Below are 24,653 nucleotides of genomic sequence, written 5' to 3'. Positions count from 1 at the left end.
CCATCTAGATTATCATATGTTTGGTACTTGAGCAAAAACAAAACTAGATTTTGTACGCATTCAAGAAGTCAACTTGATAGATTAGTTTCTATATTGAATGAATGAATTAATAAATGAAGAAAATTTTTCTGAGAGAGGGATATAGTTTGATTACAATGTGCTCACATCTGGAATAGGAATCATAGACGTTTCAAATTTGTCAAAATTTGGTAAAGTCGACTTTTCGATATATGTATTTCATAATTCGATTTTCCACTTTAGTGTTTGAAGAAACTTTCAAGTAATGAAACCCCGTACCAGAATTCTATTATCCATATTGCATATCAGTTAAAAGGTAAATATAAAACAAAATTTGCGAGCCCAAGCATTACCAAAAGTTTTTTTCTTACTTCTCTTTTCTAGCCTTCTTAGATAACTTTTCATTAACTTTTTCTTATAGCATTTACTTTTAGTTTTGATTTGAATAATTTCTAATCGTTTTATTTTTTGTTTGTTTTACTTACCTCCAATAATAATCATTAATTAATAATGATAACGATAATAATATAATTAATAACGTAAACTGCACCAACATAGTCTTTTTACAAAACTGCAAGTATCCATATGGGTACATTCTTCAATTTTTAATGAAATTAACCTGAATTAATTTTGTAATAAGAGATTTGCTTGAGATCTTATTCTTATAAATCCTTTTTTTGTCCAATACAATTTATTCAATATAATTAACTATGATAATAATAAAATTAATCCAAATAGATTTTTATGTTGTACTCTATTACATACATATTGATATTGCTATTCATATACATACATATATGTGTGACTATCCTTGTAATAACAATGAAACTACAGAACTCAGAACGTAATTTGCCAAACAAAAGAAAACAACAAAAATTAGTTAAATAACCTGGAATTGATTGTAATTGTGCTTAAATCGATGTTAAATGCCAAAATTCACGTCACCCTTAAAAAAAAAAAAAAAAAAACAAAACAAAATTAAAGTAATCAATGGTAATGTTAAAATTAGCAGCATATATAAGATATGCTATTATGTATGTTCATATGTAGCAGTACATAGTAGCCAGAGCAATGCATATATTTGTATGTATGTATGTATGTATAATGTACCATAATGATAATGATATTGATGATGATGTATGATGTATGAAGAAGGCGTTAGGTTGTTTATGATTGAACTAAAACAAAACCGATCACATTGTGCTCGAATGCCAACTTCATCTTTTGTCACTGTATATGTTGTATTCCCCTTACCCTTCACAAAACAGCGGAGACCATATTGGGACGTCATAGCACCATTGAGATACGATCCATCCATTTGGGCGGTCTATTCCATGCCGAAGAAGAGATACAAATGACCTCAACTATGCCGAATTTTATTGGACAAATGCAGGGATTCATATTCAATGGCCAAAGGTAAGTCTGCCAATTAATAAATTAATTGTAATAATTGTACCAATTATAAGAGGTAAATGATATTACACTAATATTTGCATATAAATCGATGTTGAATCATATTTCATCAAAAATGTAATGTAATTTTAATAAATGACACCTCAAGTTCGGGAAGCTTCAATAATGCTGGTAACATTTCTGAAAACATCACAATATATATTCCAAATTCTTTAGCACTATGTCAATCCTTGATGGGCAACTCAAACGTTTTTTGATCAGCAAATATAAGACAGTGGAATTGCCAATTGTTGATATTACGAAGAGAATACTGCAATAATTATATTAGAAACTTGAAAGAACTGTTCCATTACACATATATTTGTGTTAGTATGTGGATAAGATGTGATAAGAATGTTCATGGTTATACATAATATATAAATTGTCGAAATCACTGGTTGTATATTTTCGACTATTGCTAATTAAAATGGAGGAAGGAAGCAGTGATATCAAAAATGTTGTTTTTTTTTATGGTAATATTCGTGTAATGTAAGTTTGAAAGGTTTTTATATTAGGTATTTTGACCCTCCCTTAAGGTGTTTGGTATTGATTCCGAGCCAATGATAAGGACATTTCTTAGGGACCTTTGTAGCTTTAAATCTAGGATCAATAAATATTAAATTAGGCTACAGATCTCATTTATGGAATTTTCATTCTCTCATTAATAAAGCAAATCACGTACAAACAAATGTCAGTTTAAAAATCCAAACAGATAACAGATACTTCGAAATAAAAAATGTTTCCTTAAATCTAAAAAAATGTAAACAAATAATACAAAATCCTCAAAACAAGTCTTAGCCTATAGTTGACAAATTCTTCTAATTAAAATTTCATTATTTTAAAGAAATTTGTCCTTAGTATTGTGTAAATTGCGCATCCTTAAATTTTGGTTGCGTAATCTTTAATACCACGTAAATATTTTTTCAGTGTATAACGAGACGTTTGCGATGGGTATGTTTTCCAAACTGGGGAATCTTTTCCAGGATTTTGTTGGAGATTTTATGAATCTAACAACCAATTTCTCTAAGTTACATGAACTCTTTCCTTCGAAGCAAAGGAAGGCAAAACACCGCTGTATTTAAAATAAAAAAAAACATCAAAGAATTTTGCATTTTTAAAAACTTCTTCGAATTGCTGATTTAGATCATTACCATTTGCGAAAAGTTTTCTCTAGTCCATAAATTAAAAAATCAATAAATAAAAAATTGAGGACTTTTGGGGACAACACATCAACTTCTTTGCTCCCTTGCGTCTTAACTTTCTTTGAATTCGAAAATAGAAACCGCTGATTTTTCTGCATGTTACATAATCATAGACTAAATGTATAAAAAACAATTGCAAAATGGTTGTTCATGTTTACTAACTTTACCAAAGAGAGTAAATCTATACTTACTCTTTGCAAGGTTTTATTGAATATTTTTGTTTGTTTATATTAAATAGATTTTATTAACGACACTGCCGTAGCTAGAGGGATTTTTTGGGTTTGCCATCTCCCCCTACTAAACACGTTGCAGTAGTTCTTCAATCAATGATAATATAACCTTGTATTAAAATTTCAGTGTTTATTTATTTTTATTTTATTTATTTATTTGACTAACCTATGCACAAGAACTAAATCTTATATAAAGCATGGTTTATAGTATTTGCAGTTACATATTGAATATTAGTTACAGTTTTCTTCATTAAATTTAGATTTGAAATAACAGTGGATTAATGATACATATGCAATAATAAAATTTGTATAATTATTATAATAATAACAAAGGTATCCAAAAAATCAAAGAATAGTTTCGAATTTAATTGTTGATAAAATAAAAAATAATATAATATTATTTATTTAAAAAGCAATAATAAAAAAAATAAAAAAGGTATTCAAAAAAAAAAAAAAAAATCAAAGAATATTTTCGAATTTAATTGTAGATAAAATAAAAAATATAATATTATTTATTTAAAAAAGTTATAAATTTCAGTTTTAAATTGTCGTTCGTTTTTAATTAGCTGAATTGTAAATGGAAGATTATTCCAAAGACGAATGGCATAAATAAAAAAGAAATGTTCTGAGAGATGTCGATTATGTCTTATCTGGATTATCTGTTTTCCTCTTTGCGATCTGGCAAACCGTATAAATGTGTATAGATACTCAGGTTCCCTACTATATACGATTTTGTGTAAGTTTATCAAGGTTCTTATCTTCAAATAATTGACAAAGGAAACTCCAAAAATCATATTCGCATACTCGGTTATGCTATCTCGCCTATTCCTCCCAAAAACGTAGCGTGCAATGTTATTAAAAGTTACATTCAGTTTCCTCATCGATTCACTGTTGCAATTAGAAAAAAGTTCGCACCCGTACAATAATTGAGGAATCAGTAAAGATTTTGCCAAAAGAAGTCTTATGCTAACTGGCGTATATTTTTGGCTTAAGTATAAATTTCTCATTGTCGAATATGTTCTCCCAACTACAATATTAACGTGATCAGACCAATTCAGTTTATTATTCATGACTACACCAAGATTTTTACCTCTCTCAACAACTTCTATTGCAGTATCTGATATTCGAATGGGTATCTCAATAGGTGCAATATTTCTGCCAATAACTATACATTTAGACTTCACGGGGTTCAAGCTCAATCCATTAGACTTTGCCCAAATGTAAATGTGATTCAAGTCACTGTTCAGTTGTTCAACACAAGGGTCAACATCTGCCTTCGGGGTGCTTATATATACTTGAACATCATCAGCGTACATGTGAACATTACAATACTTAATTCGAAGTGGTAAGTCATTGGAATATATTGAATACATCAAGGGACCAAGTACTGATCCCTGCGGTACACCTCTAGATAGGCATAATGGATCAGACCAATTGGCGCCGACGACTACAGATTGAGACCTGGATGAAAGATATGAACGCATAAGATTTGTAGATTGCGGAGCAAAATTGAAAAATTTTGAAAGTTTCATGCACAGAATATGGTGGTCGACCGTATCAAAGGCTTTAGAATGGTCCAATAATACCAGAAATGATACATTGCTACTATCAAGTTGACGCCTTAAATCTTCAGTCACTTTCTGGAGAGCAGTTATACAACTATGTTTCTTTCTGAATCCTGATTGAAAATTTGTCAAAAAAGAATTACTTCTGAGATGGTTTAATATCTGGTCACTTAAAAGGCTTTCGAGCACTTTTGATAAAAAGGGTAGAATCGATATAGGTCGAAAATCATTTCCATTTTTGGGGACTGGTATGACTTTTGCATGCTTCCAAGTCAATGGAAAATTTGACTTTAATATAATAGTATTAAAGATATGCGTTATATGAGGCAAAACATACCTGATTACTATCTTGAGGAACTTTGGATCAATTCCGTCAGACCCCACAGAATTAGATTTTATTGCAAATACCTTGCTAAGTACATCAGCTTGTGTGACGTGTTCAAAAGAAAATCGTTCAACATCGTTATCGATTTGTATCAAATCATAAAAACTGTGATCCGCGGACTTCATAGGCAAATTAACGAAAGTATCATTTACGTCATTTGGATTAATATCAATATTAGATGAGCCCATATTTTCCTTTCCAATGCCAATAGATTTAATTTGCTTCCAAATTTGTCTAGAGTTAACACAACCCTTAAACTTTTGACTGTAATACTGAGCCTTCTTCAATCTAATGGTATAGGTAGTCCTATTCCTAAGATCTTTATAAGTAGCATACAACTCTGGGATTTTATATCTCTTCCATCTTGTATATGCTTCGTCCCTTTTATTGATCAAGAATTGTATTCTTTTATCAAACCAGGGATTATGAGCATTAATGATAATCTTCCTTCTCAAAGGAACATTTCTGTCGTAAATATAATTTATTCTTCCTTGTAGATATTGTATCTGTTCATCAACATCTAACATATAATAAATAGGGTCCCAGTCAGTTGAGATGATATCAGCTTGAAGAGACTGATAATCAATATTTCGGAAATCCCTATAAGTCAGCAATTCTGAAGATAAATCAGTCTCATATTCATAAGTAAGAAAACAGAGATCATGCCGAGAAAAAACAGGGGCAGAGAGTTGATCGTATAGTTTTACCTTATTTGAGCAGTTTACAAACAACAGATCTATAAGTGTATTAGAAGAGGACGTAAAATGAGTAGGAAAAGTAGAATTAACAATTTCCAAGCCAAACGTTCTCATTTCGTTTATAATGCTACAATCTTTCAAAATGTTGTCATTAAAGTCGCCGCAAATAATTACATCCTGGTAGTACAATGAATATTTCATCAATTCCCTTATTAAAGCCTCATAACTAATTGTTCTATTAGGGCGGTAAACTGTAGAAATCAACATCTTTGATACAGAAGATCGGATTTTCAAAAACAAAAACTCAATCAGATCATCTCTGGTCGATTTGGTCAACACTTTGCAAGAAAACCCATTTCTCACAAAAATTGCAACACCACCACCCAGTGATCCCCTATCGACTCTATATAACTGATAGCCATCAACAGCAAATTGAGAATCAGTATATTCTGGCCATAACCACGTCTCTGCTATACAAATTACATCTATTCCTGAGTTGACAAATAAAAATCTTAGCTCGTCTATCTTATTCGCGATACTTTGAGCGTTAATATGAACTAATTTTAGACCTTTTTGACGGTTTGCAAGAACACGAATCATACAGGATAAATTGTCTTTGGAATTAGTATTACTCTCATGTGCCAACATTTAAAATTTGAGCCAAGCTGTGATAAATACGAACGACAATTAAAATTACTACATAATCAAGAAAATAATTAGAGAAACACATAGTAAATATATAATAATAATAATATAAACACATTTTTTTCCTTAACGCACATACAAGTTATTAAATAATTATAAATAAATTTTTGAAGATACGTTTCCAAACTAACGAAATAAATTATGCAGGTCATCTATAGTTTTGAAAATTCGTGGATTTTCATCCTTGTTTACTTTTACATGAATCAATCCACGTCTTGTGAATACAGAAAAGAGTTTGTTTTGTTTTTTGTATTTGAGGGCAGATTGATATATAGAATAGTTAGCAGTAGTGAGGCATTCATTAACAAAAATGGGTTTGGTAGACTCAAACCCTAGAAGTTGTAGATTAAGTTTAACATTATTTTGCTTTTTAAAATTACTTATGGCTTTTAAGAGGTAATTTTTTATAAATGGTGATTCAAGTTTAATGATTATAGTTGTATCAGGATTGTTATTTTTCCTCCGAGTTCTATAAATCGATCTACATAATGGGGTTTGAATTTGTAAACTATTGCAAAGATTCTGGAATAGTAAAAGCAGATTTTCATTATGAAGCCAAGGAACCCCAATTCTTCCCATCTACTCGAAATCATTTCATTTATTTTCGATGTATATTAACAAAGTGCACATATTGTAGCTTTGATCCCCTAGGGAAACTCTGCTAAACTCTGCTAAAAAAATAAAAACTATGTTATACCCTGTATCCACATTTTCGATACTATATCAAATCCGTCAAATATGTTATGTGCTATATATAAAAGTGTATGTTCCCATATACACATATTTAAATCTGACCCCATCTGGACAAAAATTTGTTAGACTTCTACAAAATCTATAGACCTAAAATTTTAGTCGGCTAATGCCCAGGGGTGGAACACAATGTTAGTGAAAAATATGGGAAACATTTAAATCTGAAGCAATTTTGAGGCAACTTTCCAAAATTGTATTTATGATTTATCGGTCCACAGATAAGGTGGGTATTAAGTTCGAGTTTAGCCGCTAAAATCGCTAAAGTGAAAACTAAATCAGTAAGAAAAATGCATGAAATTATACATATTTGTTGCAAATTTTATTATAAGTTGATGGGGAAAAGCCCAAAGCAAATTTTCACAAAGTTTGTATTCCTTAAAATGGATTATTAAAGAAAAGTAATCGTGAAAAATGACGTTTTTAGCGGCTAAACTCGAACTTAATACCCACCTATATGTATTAGAATTATAGGAAAATTGGAGTCATTTTTACAAGTTTTCAACTTAGCAGTGGAAAAATGTGGGTATTTTGTCCATTTTTCCCAAATCGGAAAATCATATATATGGAAGCTTATCTAAATCTGAACCGATTTCAACCAAATTTGGCATGCGTAGCTACAATGTTAATTCTACTCCCTGTGCAAAATTTCTAGTAAATCGGATTACAACGAAAGATATATATGAGAGCTATACCTAAATCTGAACCGATTTCAACCAAAATTAGCATGCACATCAAGAACCCGAATTCTACTCCTAATGCCCGCCTTGCATATACAAGGTCGTGGGTTCGATTCCTGCTTCGACCCAACACCAAAAAATTTTTTAGCGGTGGATTATCCCACCTCAGTAATGCTGGTGACATTTCTGAGGGTTTCAAAGCTTCTCTAAGTGGTTTCACTGCAATGTGGAACGCCGTTCGGACTCGGCTATAAAAAGGAGGTCCCTTGTCATTGAGCTTAACATGGAATCGGGCAGCACTCAGTGATAAGAGAGAAGTTCGCTAATGTGGTATCACAATGGACTGAATAGTCTAAGTGAGCCTGATACATCGGGCAACCTAACCATATATGGGAGCTATATCAAATCTGAACCGATTTCAATAAAATTTGGCTATAATACTACTTGTTCTCTTTGTGAAAAATTTCAACCAAATTAGTGTAAAACTCTGGCTTTTGGGGCCATATAAGTCTATATCGGGCGAAAGATATATATGGGAGCTATATCTAAGTCTGAACCTATTTCAATAAAATTTGGCATACTTGACTATAGTACTAATTGTTCTCCTAATGCAAAATTTCAAGCAAATCAGGGTACAACTCTGGCTTCAGGTCCCATATAAGCGCATATCGAGCGAAAGATATATACCGATTTCTTCCAAAATCAATAGGGTTCTATACTGACCCAAAACAGAAACTTGTGGTAAATATGAAGGCGATTGGACAAAAACTGCGATCTAGACTTTGATCACAAAAATGTGTTCACAGACAGAAGGACAGGGTATAATAAAAATTAGATTATTTTATTCCAAAACTTTGGAAATATTGAAATTGCATCAAAATGATGAGAGAAAAGTGGTCCTCAATTCTCATATTTCGAAGCAAACGAATACCCACATACACTGAAAAAAAGCATACCCGGTTCCAAAGATTTTGTCTTTACTGTAAAAAATTTGGTATTGATTCCGAGCCAAAGAAGTGGAGAATAAAAGTAATGCTACTTTTAAGACACAATTCTCTTTTAAATTTGGGTTTTGTGTACTTGCTTCTAGTAAGCAAATTTTAAGTTTTCGCTTTCTCAGCTTTTTTTCTTCATATGCTATCAAAGTCCTTTAAAAACGAGTTAATGACAACTTTATTTTCCAAATTAAGACTCGACTTCCAGTAGAAATTATGCTATGTTTCAAGTAAAAAACTTCTTTAAAATAAAGTTTTAAAGACATGTCCTATATTTGAACGATTTTTTGCTTTGTAGTCAATATGCAAAAAGGCAGCAAATTTAAAGACAATTTCATTAAATTTAAAGAATTTTTCTGAATTATTAAAGTCAAGTTGACCTTAGCCCAAACATTTTTTCTTTCATGTTATGATACCCATTTTTAAGTGAAATCACTTAATTATAAGGACAATATGACTTCATTGAAAGGTTTATCGACTATTGGACAAGGAAAAAAACTTTATATTTATTAGAGAAATGCGTCTTCTATGCTAAGCAAAATTTGCATTCGTATTTTAAAGACATGAAATCTTTGACATCACGACAATATTTTTGGGTATTTACTTATTAACTGATATTTATTGCTTTCTTTTTTGATATCATTTTGATTCTGTATTATACTCACGTTTAATTTTTTCTTTTTTACAGATACATCGATGTTGTTAAAAGTTTAGGTCCAGAACTATCGGCATTACCTAGCGCCACCTTTAAACTAACTGCCCGATTTGTCAACTCCCCACCAGGAAATCCATATCATGCAGCCACATTCCGTTCCAAACACTCTTATGTGGGACTGCCAATGCTGAAAGCTTATTCCACCATATCTGTAGATTTTCGTTTCAAAACTGTAGAACCCAATGGACTGTTACTTTATAATGGCGGTCGTCGCAATGATTTCGTTGCTGTCGAATTGGTTAATGGTCACATTCACTATACCTTCGATTTGGGTGATGGACCCATAACAATGCGTGACAAGACACGCATCCATATGAACGACAATCGGTGGCATCAAGTCAGCATACGAAGACCTGGTCCAAAGACGCATACATTGGCCGTGGACGATTCATTTGAGATTATAACGCTGACGGGCAATAGTATGCACCTGGAGTTGTCGGGTATTCTGTATATAGGTGGTGTTTTCAAGGATATGTATTCGAAGTTGCCGGCCTCGATATCATCGCGTTCCGGCTTTGAGGGTTGTATTTCTTCACTCGATTTGGGCGACACATCACCATCACTGACAAATGACGCTGTAGTACCGAGCTCGCTTGTTGTGTCCGGTTGCGAGGGCCCAACAAAATGTAGCCAAAATGCATGTGCGAACAGAGGCGTTTGTGTGCAGCAGTGGAATGCGTATGCCTGCGAGTGTGATATGACTTCATATACAGGACCAACTTGTTACGATGGTAAGTAACCTTAGTATAGTGGGGGGGAGTGATTCTTACGATAAGTCTTGTTCTACAAGAGAGAGGGAGAGAGTGAATCATACTGTTAATTCTCTTGTGTCGTCTACTTATGGGTACATGATTATTAGTACAACAAAATAAAAAACAGCATACGAACAATTTGATAAATTGCGAATATTTAAATGGATCTTAAAGATAGACCAAATATGCTAAATGCGTCTCAACTCACTTCACATCACTGTTTGTCTGCTCACAGTAGATGGCGCCTTTTCTTCTGTATTTTTAATTTGTTTTTGTCCTTTCTTAAATTTTCCTAAGGAATATCCATCCAGGTCTTTTAAGCGCAAATTTGTTGATTTGTATAGTAATTCTCGTGTAATGCGTGCGCACTACAAACAAGCATTGCCACTCAACTTGAGACGTCTATACCATTCGTGATTCATAGCACTACAATATTATATTTAAATATTAGTACAAAAAATTAAAAGATTTTGCATTATGAATAATTGAATTTAATAATGATCTAGATATAACAAAAGGATTAATTCTTAGAAATGGAACAAATTTCAATAACGAATCGATTGTTCTTTTCCTCTTCTTTGTACAGAATCAATTGCCTATGAATTTGGCAATAATAAGGGCATTATCCAATACACTTTCCCCGAAAATGCCCAGGCGGATACGGAGGAGGACAATATTGCATTGGGTTTTATAACCACCAAATCTGATGCTGTACTACTGAGGATTGAAAGTGCCACCACACAAGATTATATGGAATTGGAAATCGTTGAGGGCAATATATTCATGTGCTACAATGTGGGCACACGGGACTTACCACTTGGTGAAATTGGAACCAAAGTCAATGACAATACCTATCATGTGGTAAGATTCAGTAGAAAAGGAGGTAATGCCACTCTCCAATTGGACGATTATAATGTTCAGACCTTAACGCCACAGGGTAAGCTTAGATGCATTGGATTAAGTTAAACTGTTTTATATGCGGTATGGGGATTTCGTTTTTCTATATTTGCAGTCCACCAATCTACAGTCTTCAATACCATTTCGAATATACAAGTCGGAGGAAAATTCAGTCGCTCCGGTCGCTCACGCATTGAACGCCCCTTTGCCGGGGTCATTGCTGGCCTTACGGTGAATAAGTTGCGTGTCTTGGATCTGGCTGTGGAACGTGATCCCCATATAACCATACGAGGAGATGTTCAATTGGTAACTGGAGTATTAGATAGAAATGATCTGCAAAGAATGCAGCAGGTTAGGGATTTTATTTTTAAATAATTTGAAATCTCTCCTCAAACTTTTTCAAGTATTTTTCTCATCGTAACCAAAAAAAAAAAATCGATTTTTTGCTCTGTCGTATTTGAAAATCAATCTTTCTCAATCAAATTCAAATATCAAATTTTGTTTCTATTTTTGTCGCTCAATTCAAATCTGTATCATATCGTATCGTATTTTTTTTATCAGTCAATCAATCAGTCTCACTTGGATGTAAGTAAATCATGAATATCAATGTTGCGGAAAATCCAATTAAGTCACTAATACTGAAGACCACCAAATCTTAGTAGTAGTCGTTCATTTTTCATACACCAATTGAGACTGAATTTCGTTGTCTTTTCATATCAAAACAAAAAAAAAAAAAAAAAGAAAGAAAAACCAAATCTTTAATTCCTAGCCTTGAATTCTGTGTAAATTGTGTAATTTTTCTTTATGCCTTTTTCCGAATAATATCATAAACCTACTTCTAATTAATTCATTTCATTATTTTTTTAAGTTCACGGGAAAGTTGAAAGATTTTCATCGAAGCATCAGATTATTCCTCCATGTACAATGTCCAATGCTGTTTGACCTTTAAAATCGATGTTCTCTTTGAAATATCTCTCAAGTTTCTTCGCATCGCTTTTACGCCGCCACTAATCTACTATCACTAATTAATCAATTAATGACAAAATATTTGAAATATCTATCGTAACTAACCAATTGCACTGCGCACTTTGGCATTAATTTATCTTCTTGTTTTTTTTTTTTGGGTTTCTCTGTACAATTGTTTATGATCACCACAATAATAACCACCACAACTGCAACTTTGAATATTGAAAATAACGATGAAAATGAAAATCTACAAATCAAAAATGCTATTAACAACCCACCATATGCCTCTGATCTTGAGTTTTGGATTTTCAAAATAATTTTTTATTTATGATCATTTTTCGTTGAATATTTCTTTATTTCTATCTTCACAGAGATTTTTAATGCACTTAGTAATGAATATTGAAATTATGCAAACCTAAGCACATTTTCTTATCGCAGAATATTTATTATAATCATAAGACACACTCGCACACACATACCCATATATGCATGTACACATAAAACATTCACTACACATGAAAGATGGTATGATAAATAGGTTATTTTCTCATTTTAATATAATTCAGTTAACAATGAAAATTATTTATTATTACTATAAGAGAATCAGAGCTTTCGAATTGTCGGATCATCTTGACTCAAATTTAGTTGTCAATTAATCGAAATTTAATTCTAAAAAATAATTTATAATTTATTTATTTTCTTGAATGTTAAAAAAATAAATAATTGATCCAATATTTTGGTCGGCTGCTACAAATAATTTATAAATTGCGGTGTATGATTGGTTGTCTATTTAATTTCATGACCTTTCGAATAACTTCAATTCGATTTTTTAATAAATAATACCCACCGTCAACAAAAATGGGTCTACTTCATTCTCTGATTATAATCTTTCTGCCTTGTTTTTATTTTTGTTTTTTTTTCTGGTTTTGATAGTTCGTGATAGTTCGCCAACGAACTAGTTCACATCAATCGATATTTTCCGTTCCAAATGTTTGAATTTTCCTCAGTTATTTGGAAATCGCCCAATTTTTAATCTTTACGCTTATATTACTCCTTTTTGCACATTAATTATTCGGTATTCTTTTCGTATCTGTTTTGTGGGATAAATAAATCAACGGATAGATGAAATTTTAAATGAACAGGTTACTGACCGATAATGAATCAGTGAACTAAATGACCAGTTTACTGATCAGAAAAGTTTATTGATCACAAAACTACAAGTTTTTGAGCCTCCTTTGCTTCATCACCTACGGTGCTCATATTACTTTGTGTAACTTGATCATTGATTTTCAATCCAGGTTTTTGGTGCAACTATAATTTGCCCTGTTCAAAGCCATATAGCCTCCTCCAAGATTAGAAGGTAATCCTGATCCCACGCTATTTAACAATCTAAGTCAATTCTTGAATAAACTAATCTTATATGATGCCAAATATTATTAATATGGGGACTGATGAATGTATAGCTCCCATATATATCACATGCATTATCGATTGTAATGGGTCATCATTAGCGTAGCTAGACAATTTTCCTAGGGGGGGCTATAGCCCCCCTAGCTAAAAATTTATGGACTGAACTTATAGGTTCAATTATTGTTTTATTTCATAAAAAAGAATAAAAAAATAGACATCAAAATAATATATAATAAAGCAACTAAAAGTAGTTCCACACTTTTCCCAGCAAAAAAAATTGGGATTTGTTTTAAAGGCACAACTTTAAAAGCACTTCCAAAAATACCCTAACAAAGAAGTTAATTATATTAACTACACAGGAAGTTTTTACTTCAATTTCTTCATATTTTAATGCGTAATTTTTGTTTTATTTTTTCAAATAGTTTAAAAAAGAGTAAGAATAAATAAAATGGTAAAAAATATTCAAATTTTGCCACAAAAATGCTAAATCCATTATAGAAAAATCGATCATTTTTGAAAATATTCAAACAAGCGTTAGAATGCATTAAAAACATAAAAAATATAAAAATTATTACAAATTAATGTTTCTTGAAGCTCGAGGTCTTTATAAATGTTTATATAATTCTAACAAAAGGTAGACCAAAAATCAAATAAAAAACGAATAAATAAAAATTATTTATTTGGGAAAATATAACACAATTTTTTAATTCACATTCAAAACTCTGAATTCGGATCACACCGTAAGAAGTGATGCAAATTTATTGCAACGGCTATTGAAACAGTGGACATTCTTTCTATGACGAGTTCCTATTACACTCATCGCTTCTCCGCCAATTTTGCACAACTTCCGGACCCAAAAAGAACATTTTCACTTCTTTTTTGGCGACGCTTTTTTGCTGCATTATTAAGATATTAATTTATGAATGAATAGTTTTAATACCAATTACTATTTTTTAATTAAGATGACTAAACCAGACTAAACAATATAATAAAGGAGCTTTACAGCCTGTTTCTGTATGTCGAATGAGCTCTGTCGATCGACTAAAATGGAAACAAACAGCTGAATTTATAACCAAAAAACATCTGTTTTTTGGTTATAAATTATAGGTTTTCAAATTCTGAGGGGGCTAAATTTTTTCTGGGGGGGGTCTAAGCCCCCTCCCCAGAGGCCTCCCTACGCTTATGTGGGTCATCTTAAAAATTCCTTATACTGATTTTTAAGATTCAAAGCATCATCTATAAATGTAACTCTATATGTTACACGAATTTGGCTAACATAACCATATACCTATTAGGTATCAAATCCATCGTAAATATATAAGAATTAATATTAATATAATATAATATTTATGATATAACTTCAATCATAGTGACCTATTTATAATATCAATCATCTACAATGTATTTTATGATTGATCTTTGGTTCAAGTAAAAATTTCTTGAATGAATTAATTTTTTAATTTAACTTAATTAAGATTTGAAATGAAACACAAAACTGGTGTTAGCCAGGTTAGATTTGTTTAGGTTTGGGTATATTCTAACTTACGAAAGGCTTCGAACGTCTTTGGGTTTTCCTTATTTCTTTTTTTTATAAGCCTATACCTATTTATCATACGATCCTCGTTTATACATCGCACATTCGTACATATGCATATGTATATTAGTAATACCTATGTAAAGCACATTCGCATTCATGAATACATTCAATATTACTACAATTACATGCACACATACAAAATATACGTATTATCTACATACATGTCTATACATAACCAACAAGTATTCAGTATCAGTACAATACCAAAAACAGTTGATGACATATCAACTCTTTGAGCTTAGTTTAATGTGTATCCTATTACTTCACGTTCTCTTCCCCAAGCAGACACCGGCTAGTGGTTATCCAGGGGCTATTGATGACTTGATCTTTTCCGGTGCCGGTTCTGGATGTCGCGACGATGACGAAGATGAGTGTACACCACCTTTTGAATCAAGCGGGGATGATCTCATTACCCCAGTCTATGTGCCACCGACCAAACAGACAACTATGCCCCAGAATGTCAGTACGGACAAGACAAATGGTACAGAACGAGCTTGTGATGACGAGGACTGTATACACGGGTCGGGAGATTATGGTGAGACTACGGAGCAGTTCACTTCAACAAGCACAGCAAAGGGTGCAGGTAAGTCTAGACATACAACATACATTAATTTAATAGAATGTTGTAAAAAATTTATATTAATTTGTGTGTCATTTCATTATTTGACATCTTTCGCACACACACACATATATACATTTGTACATAATCATTAAAATAAAGTAGAGAAGAAACAGTTAGAAGTCCATGACAGCTAATGACTTTGTCTTGGTCTCAAAATAATTTAATGAATAATGAATTTCTGAAAATATAAAAGTGAGTGTGTAAACTGCTGCCAGATATATCTGACTGAAATAATAGAGGAAACCCAAATGTCAAATCTGTTCATAAAAATGGTAAATGCTTCTCTGATTTGATACTTAATTTTGTGTTTTATTAATTAGTTTTATTAAAAATAATTAGAAACACATAAATGGCTCAATACCGGAAGCTTTGAATAGTCTAATTGGCAGTATTTGTTTTTAAAAAATTATATGTGAATTACCAAAACACCCTAATCCTAAGAATGTTATTCCATACAAGAAAATATAATTTTTATGTTAGGGAAAGAAATACAAAATAATATGACACTATGTCTTGAATATTTGTTCTTATGTAATTTTTAATTGAACTCGTTGTATAAAATTGTATGTGCTTAGACAAAATTTTTATATTTTTGCATACCAGAAAAATCAATACGCTTTGTAGTAATTTTGGTATGCCACAATTGTATATAGCGTAACTTACATAATTTAAATAATGTTTTGCTCATTTCAACCATTATTATTTTATTTTTCTCATTCGCCCATTTTGATCATGTTTCAATTTTAATTGGTAAACATATTTAAATATTGTATAGATATAAATATGTATGTATTTATTTAAGTTGACAGAGTTGAATGCGATGACAAAGTATTAAAATCATAAAAATCAAAAAAGTCAAAATTTTCCACAAAGTATTTGTCGGCAATAGATCATAAATAAATAATATATATAAAAATTGTTTTCATAAATGATCGATTAAAATTTAAAACATCATAATGGTGATAGGTGGTGAACAAAATTGTCACCCTATTTTAAGTAATCAATAATTTTATTTTTTATATTCTGAAAAACATGAAAGTAACGACTATTTTCCGCCAACATTTGCAGAAAGGAAAATGGAAACGATAGAGAAATAAAATAAAACAAAATAAAAAAACTAATTCAGTAGTTTGCAACACGACATCTCTGTCATTACGAATCTTTATTACAATGTGGCATATTGGTCTGAACAACTGGCACAATACCAAATATATATTTCGCATGACTTGTAAATACGTTTCTAAGAAGTATGGTGAAAAGTGGTGTACATTTTATATCAAATGTATTTGCTTCAGTGGCTTCTTCTGGCTTCTTCTCGATTCGAAGCTGTAAAAAAATCATCATTGCTCCGAGAACATAGTAGTTTGAATTCTCTCTAATATCCCAAAATCCCCATGCAAGAAAACATCTCCCAACTGCTTCTTTCATCTCAATCATGGCATTATCGCTCTCTTTCTATCTCTCTCTCTCAATTTCTCGTTCATTCATGCCAGCCATGGACATTCTCAAATCAAAAATGCTATAAACAAAAACTACATTTTGCAAAGCATTTAAACAGTTGGACTTATCTCTTTCAGAACTAAAACTGTGCTTCATAATAATCCTAGTGACTGTGATTGTGCACCGGCTGTCTCAGTAATAATCATGGCAAGCCTAACATAAAATTTAAAGCCAAACAAATTAACCAATCTCAATAGCACATGAGTAGACAGGAATGCAATGAATCATAAAAAGCCCTCTCTTCTTAGATCAAAATACACCACTACCACATACAAAACACCAAAATAATAGAAACTGAGAAACCACAGCCACTTCCTGTCCGTGTCAGAGTTGGGGAAAATTGTGATAGCCAGTCAACTAATAGAGAACAACAACAACAACCACCACCACCACCATCACCATATATGCTTTTGTTTTAAATTCAACGTTAATGTCCTAAGTGTATTCAAACCAAACTAAACCAAAAAAGTATTATCTTAGCCTATTATCATAAGACAGAGGAAACCATTTAAAAAGGAGATAAACTAGATAACATTAAATAATGATGTATACACCAACAACAAGAACAACAACTATAATATTGAACAAAAACAACAGAAAACGAAAGAAATGCAACGATTAACATTTAAGATCAAATCATGAAAAAAAACAAAAACATCTACATAATGGGCAGAGACTCAGACAGACCTTCCTACCTACATACAAACACACATAGCCTTAAGTGATTTTGTGACTATGTTTGGGGGTGTTTGCATTTGCCTATTGAATAACTTGTATATAATACACGATATGAGTATTAGCCAAGTATGAGTACAATAATGTTATCATCAAACATAAACTACATACATACACATATTACGTATGTATGTATAAATGAGAGATGTCTCTCTACAAGCAATAAAGTTAAAGTTCCTTGGATTAATCAGTTCAGAAAAAAACAAGAATTGCTCATTTAATTCGAAGTCTCGTAATGAAAAGTTTATTTTTTTTTTCAAATTAAATCTTCAAAAATGTTCTAAATTGTATTGTATTTTACTACTGTGTTTGTTGTGAAAACACTTATAGGTAAGAACTGGGCTGGCGTAGAAAATATTTGATGTCACAGTTGGCTTTTTGTGATCATTTAAAAATTAGAAGCATTTATTGGTTTTACAAAATGTTCATTATATATGTTTCTTCAAATAAATGAGCAAACTATTAATACTTTTTATTTGATTATACATTGTTATATATGTAGATCAATTACGGTCATATTCATATATCTTATTAATATAATCATCATATTTATATTATAAATTAAAAAAATAACAAAATGTAGGTAGCTCTAATATATTTACATCAATTAAAAACATTATTCTATTTATGTGGTAAAGATTAAAAAAGTAAAAAATAATGATAATGAAATATTAAAATAGTTATACATTTTTACATACACAGAGGTCAAATCAAAGTTTCGAGTACATATATGGTATAACCAGCTGTAAACTTCACAGGGTATTGGATCCAGAATCTTAGTGCATTTTAATTTGCCTGAAGGAGTGCTTACACCAAGTGGAATATCTCCACACTAAAAGAAGATATTGCTATTCTAAAATTTTTGAAAGCTTTTGTTTCGGTAACAAATATTCTTTAAAAGAAGAAATTATGTTATACTTGAAGTAAAAAACGAATAAAATGTTAAAAGACACTCACAATATTTGTGCGCTTTTTAGCTTTGTAGTCAAGATACAAAAAGTCTACAAATTTAAGAACGATTTTAATAATTTTGAAGCATTTTCCAGATTTCTTAAAGCCAAATTGATCATAGTCCAACAAAATTTTCTTTCGTGTAAAGATACACATTTTTACGTCAAATCACTTATCTCTAAAGGCAAAACAGCTTCATTGAGAAGCGTATCGACTTATGGATAGGGAAAAAATCTTTATATCGGAGAAATGTGTCTTCTATGATTCTATGCAAATCTCGCTCTCGGATTTTAAAGGCATGACATTTTTCCTTTTATGTTTTATTTAGATAATTGGACCTAAATACATTGATTCATGATGAAATTCGCAGTTTTATCCCAACGTTTCGTCAATACTTGTTGACTCCTTCAGTACAAACTTGTTTTCTATTTTAATTTATATTTACTACTTATATTATATCATAGTTTTTAAATATACATTTTGAATGGACTTTTCCTCACGATAATATCTTTTTCAGTGTATGGATTGATAAAGAATAGAAATCCGACCAGTTTGTCGATGCTCTATTCTATGTTATGCAGTGGTTTTTGTCTCGAATGCTTTGATTTGAACCCCTCATATGTAAACAAAATTATTCCATTATACTTCCAAAGGTTTTAGTGTTAAAGTTAAAAGAACAAGATAAAGACAAAACAGATATATCCCAAAAAACAAAGCTAATATATAGAAGTACAAAAATCAAGTACAGGAATCGAATAAGACGCGTAAATACATATGTACCTTTTTCCTTCAGACAATTTAGATGGAAGCTAGTATTAGAAACCAACATAGATAGGCAAACATACCTTGAAAATGATTATGGCATCCCTCAATTGTAACGCGGATGTCCAATATACAGCACCAGATGTAGCAAAACCTGATGGACACAGAGAAAGTTAGAAACAAAAAATACAATTTAGCTATGAATAGAAATATGTCATGTATTTTTTACACATATATAATCCTACGCATCTTTCCTTATCTTTCTTGTATGTAAATGGTGTCCAATATGTTATCCTAATATGTCAAGTCGACAATCATAAGTTTTGAAGAGAGTTAAGTTTGGTAAAATTCGATTGAATTTCTTCTCAATAATTGAGGATTGAATAAGCCGACTTAGCATACACTGGTATCATATCGAAATCTATAAAAGCGGTCTATTTAGGAACAATATATGTGACACTCAAATATGTTGCATTTTGATATTATATATTTCTATATATCTAATTTTAATTTTTAAATGATTATTGAATGATCTCAAAAATTATATGTGTGAGAAATAAAATCGGTATTTATTATTGGGTCAAAGAAAAATGTGTGAATTTCGCTTTTTGAAATGTTGAAAAGTCCACTTGTCCAAAATCTAAAATATGAAAAATTTATGGGGATATCTTGATAGTATTGCCATCAAATTCGCACAAGATAGTCCTTAATGATAACTCTTGGAGGCGCATATTAACGAATCGGCTATGATCGCAAATCTATTGATATAAAAATGCTTTCAAGTTAGCTTCCAAATACATCAAGTGTCGGTGATCCTTTTCTCTTTCTTTCTTCAATTTTATTAACTAAGATTTCAAGTTGTGGTTTTCAATTGATAACTTAACAATTTCTCTGTTTCATACTAATAATTTTCTCTTTTATTTCAATTACATCTTCTTTTGTCGGTAATCTTTTAACAGCTCCATCTAATAGATTTCCAATGGTTGTTTCCATTAAACTAAGTAAATCTGTAACAGATATATTACCGAGAGAATTATTTGGGAATAGTGGAGAAGTTCCATTTATAATTCCTGCTGCCATTTCCATAGGTATTTCCATTTATATGTGTAGTTTTAGGCTCTACTGTAAAATTCGTACCGAACAGCTGTTGTCTCTCGATATTAAACACAGCTTGCATGTGACAGCTCTCACCTGATCTCATGGCTGAACAAGAAGGTTAAATCATGGGCCCATATGATTACAATTTTTTTTTATATCCACAAAATTTTAAGATGTCAAAATCATATGTTTATGTTGATTGCAGCTCTCCAAATGACACTGCATAGCAAATGCATCTAAAACCAACTCACGCATTCATGTTCAAAAATGACTTTTGTATCTTGATAACATATTCCAGTCCCAAAATACCACGCACATCAGTTTTTAAAGTGCATCATGAACTGTTTTTGTTAATAGCTGGCGACGAGCCATTTGACTGAATTCCATTCTTAACTTTGGTGGGTATTATTGTCTTATTTGTCTCATATCGGCGTCCCTCGGATGAATTATCCACTTTAAAATCACTCGTAGGTAACACAATTAAATGAATTGAAATGAATCTTCACTTTTCTCTGGGTTTGAATTATTTTTTTCAGGACAATTGAAAGAATAAATAATTGCCACTTTTACCAATGCCATACTATTCTTTTATCAGCTGATTTTGACTTCTTAAAATTGTAAACAACATATTGAATTTTTTGTTTTTGTAATCGTGTTTCAACCTCTTTATTCAGCCATGCCTAATCTTCTCTCTTGGTGTAGCGAATAATTTAACTTTCCTTTCTTTGCCGGGCTTCTTTACATAGTTTTTAATACATGTCGATACGACTAAATTCTCATTACTTTATATGAAAGATGATCTTCCACCAGTCTGTCAGAATATCATGAATTTTTTTATAATTAATGGGAGCGCATTTTTAACGCGTTCACTCAAGTTTAGAGTTGCTAAGGTATGCCCTGTTTCATATCCACTTTTATTTTTTGTTTCAATATAATTCAGTTTAAGTCCACCCATATTTTGAGAATTTCGAAGTTTTAGCTACTCCCCATTTCTGGTTTGGTGTGGTCTTTCAAAAAGTTCAGAATTCACACTATGTTCTACGTAATAAATATTACCGAATTAAAACTAAAAGAATTAAAAATAAAAAAATTCAATTCAAAATTCTATGATCTCTTAAGCTATTTGAACATTTTCCTATAAGGTCCGCAAATATTTCTATTACTCTCACTATTATAAGCTAAACTCTATACATTTAAAAATATTTGTTGTTTTTTTTATTATGTTAATATTTTGTAAATATCTCCTATGATAAAATCATATAAATATATATGTAATCTCCCACTATGTATAAAAGAAATGTATTTATGTACTTTATAAGGCTTATTAACAAATGAAATTTAAATTTAATTGAAAACATGTCGTTTTAACTTAAGATAGCTTTACGTTATTAAATGAACTAATAAAATCCAGTGCAGAAAATCTTCGACACAGATGTCATCAAAAAATTACCACTCATTTAAATTTTCGTAATCCATCCTCCAAAAATAAGCTAAACATTTTTCGAAAGTCTCATAAAGTTTATAAAATGTGAGCAAGAGAGGATAATATTTGATCTTTTAAGAAGATTATTGTTACCATGAATCTGGAAAAAAACTGTATTTACATAATTCATATTTGAAATTATCTTTAGTAAATTGTTGAAAAATAGTACCTCACAGGGAATTAATCAAAAAAAATCTTCTTTATAAAGAGGGCCTTATACGGTCGAATAAACCATACGTCAGAGATTCGCGTATTGGTTATGTATTGCCGCAACATGGGAAAAATAAGAAGAAGGTTAAAAAAGCAATAAAGATAGACGAAACCCAATTTCTGAAGTTATTTGTTTTATAAAAAAAGAAAGAAGGAAATTTTCGTAAAGATTTAATTACATGTCATGCGTTAATCCGTGCGTTGATGGAAGGGTTGATTTTTTCAGTTTGAAGCACTCTAACAAAACTGTTGTTTTCAAAGAGAAAATTCAACTCTTCAATCAACGGACGCATTAACGCATTGTATGTAATTCCACCTTAAAAATCCATGTATATGAACAAAAGAATGCTTCTTGAAGATATCCACTTAATAATGTGAGCAAATGTTTGATAAGTTACAAATTACTTCTTGCCTAGAGTTCCATCGAATGGAAGCAAAAATCTTCAAAGTTTTTATTTCACAATTCTGGTTTAGAGTTATATAATTCTAAAAATGGAAAAAATCAATGTTCGTTTGATTTTATGCCAAAACGTTCCACATGGACGGACACGCGGACATGGCTTTATACTAGCAGATTTGTCGCCGTAACGTGTTGTGTCGCTGGATTTAACCGACCGCGTAAGGTTCACCGTAACGCTAACTCTCAAATTATGATATATATGTAACATGAATATTTTTTTCCAATTTCGCCTAACAAAGATCTTCTAAAATGCTAAGCGTATCGATGATTTAAAGATAAATTGCGCTATTCTAAACTACACTGCCGAATACTATAATATTTGTATATTTGTAAAATGTAGACGCTTTCGATTTATAGCTTCGACCTGGAGGTGGATTCTCCATTCCCTTTATATAACCTTAGAAAATATGTTTTTTCATTCAAGTACATCTGTGTGTTTAACAAAAAAATTATAACGAATTTCTTTAAATATGCTAATATTTGTTTATGGTGGGTATAAAGCGATGACCTCGTTCAAATGGAAACTTGTTATTGAAATATAAAGGGTGATTTGTTAAGAGCTTGATAACTTTTTAAAAAAAAAAAAACGCATAAAATTTGCAAAATCTCATCGGTTCTTTATTTGAAACGTTAGATTGGTCCATGACATTTACTTTTTGAAGATAATTTCATTTAAATGTTGACCGCGGCTGCGTCTTAGGTGGTCCATTCGGAAAGTCCAATTTTGGGCAACTTTTTCGAGCATTTCGGCCGGAATAGCCCGAATTTCTTCGGAAATGTTGTCTTCCAAAGCTGGAATAGTTGCTGGCTTATTTCTGTAGACTTTAGACTTGACGTAGCCCCACAAAAAATAGTCTAAAGGCGTCAAATCGCATGATCTTGGTAGCCAACTTACCGGTCCATTTCTTGAGATGAATTGTTCTCCGAAGTTTTCCCTCAAAATGGCCATAGAATCGCGAGCTGTGTGGCATGTAGCGCCATCTTGTTGAAACCACATGTCAACCAAGTTCAGTTCTTCCATTTTTGGCAACAAAAAGTTTGTTAGCATCGAACGATAGCGATCGCCATTCACCGTAACGTTGCGTCCAACAGCATCTTTGAAAAAATACGGTCCAATGATTCCACCAGCGTACAAACCACACCAAACAGTGCATTTTTCGGGATGCATGGGCAGTTCTTGAACGGCTTCTGGTTGCTCTTCACTCCAAATGCGGAAATTTTGCTTATTTACGTAGCCATTCAACCAGAAATGAGCCTCATCGCTGAACAAAATTTGTCGATAAAAAAGCGGATTTTCTGCCAACTTTTCTAGGGCCCATTCACTGAAAATTCGACGTTGTGGCAGATCGTTCGGCTTCAGTTCTTGCACGAGCTGTATTTTATACGGTTTTACACCAAGATCTTTGCGTAAAATCTTCCATGTGGTCGAATAACACAAACCCAATTGCTGCGACATTTCATTCATCGACATTTCACGGTCTTCAGCAACACTCTCAGAAACAGACGCAATATTCTCTTCTGTACGCACTGTACGCATTCGTGTGGTTGGTTTAATGTCCAATAAAGTAAACTGAGTGCGAAACTTGGTCACAATCGCATTAATTGTTTGCTCACTTGGTCGATTATGTAGACCATAAATCGGACGTAAAGCGCGAAACACATTTCGAACCGAACACTGATTTTGGTAATAAAATTCAATGATTTGCAAGCGTTGCTCGTTAGTAAGTCTATTCATGATGAAATGTCAAAGCATACTGAGCATCTTTCTCTTTGACACCATGTCTGAAATCCCACGTGATCTGTCAAATACTAATGCAT

General features: G+C 31.7%; 1 protein-coding gene and 1 long non-coding RNA gene across 6 annotated transcripts in view; one reads left to right on the top strand and one right to left on the bottom strand.

Annotated features, from left to right (window-relative positions):
- The window catches only part of Nrx-1 (Neurexin 1), a 64,480-nt gene that overhangs the window by 35,307 nt on the left and 4,520 nt on the right, over positions 1–24,653 (top strand). For 4 of the 5 annotated variants that reach the window (XM_075295715.1, XM_075295728.1, XM_075295710.1 and 1 more), the window contains exons 11-15: positions 1,287–1,434; positions 9,366–10,123; positions 10,731–11,081; positions 11,157–11,392; positions 15,300–15,597. In XM_075295715.1, coding sequence (XP_075151830.1) covers positions 1,287–1,434; positions 9,366–10,123; positions 10,731–11,081; positions 11,157–11,392; positions 15,300–15,597 — 1,791 coding nt within the window. Of the gene's footprint in view, positions 1–1,286; positions 1,435–9,365; positions 10,124–10,730; positions 11,082–11,156; positions 11,393–15,299; positions 15,598–17,213; positions 23,291–24,653 lie in introns of those variants that run through there. The other variant, XM_075295734.1, reaches the window with a different exon arrangement.
- On the bottom strand, positions 738–10,565 carry LOC142225885 (uncharacterized). The gene is made up of 3 exons (XR_012719484.1): positions 10,353–10,565; positions 9,343–10,175; positions 738–964 (listed from the first exon to the last, which is right to left on the bottom strand). It is a non-coding gene; the product is annotated as an uncharacterized LOC142225885 (long non-coding RNA).

This window comes from Haematobia irritans, chromosome 1, assembly GCF_050003625.1.
Source record: "Haematobia irritans isolate KBUSLIRL chromosome 1, ASM5000362v1, whole genome shotgun sequence".
NCBI lineage: Eukaryota > Metazoa > Arthropoda > Insecta > Diptera > Muscidae > Haematobia > Haematobia irritans.
The sequence above is the reverse complement of the archived record's forward strand: the minus strand, read 5'-3'. Positions and strand labels throughout refer to the sequence as shown.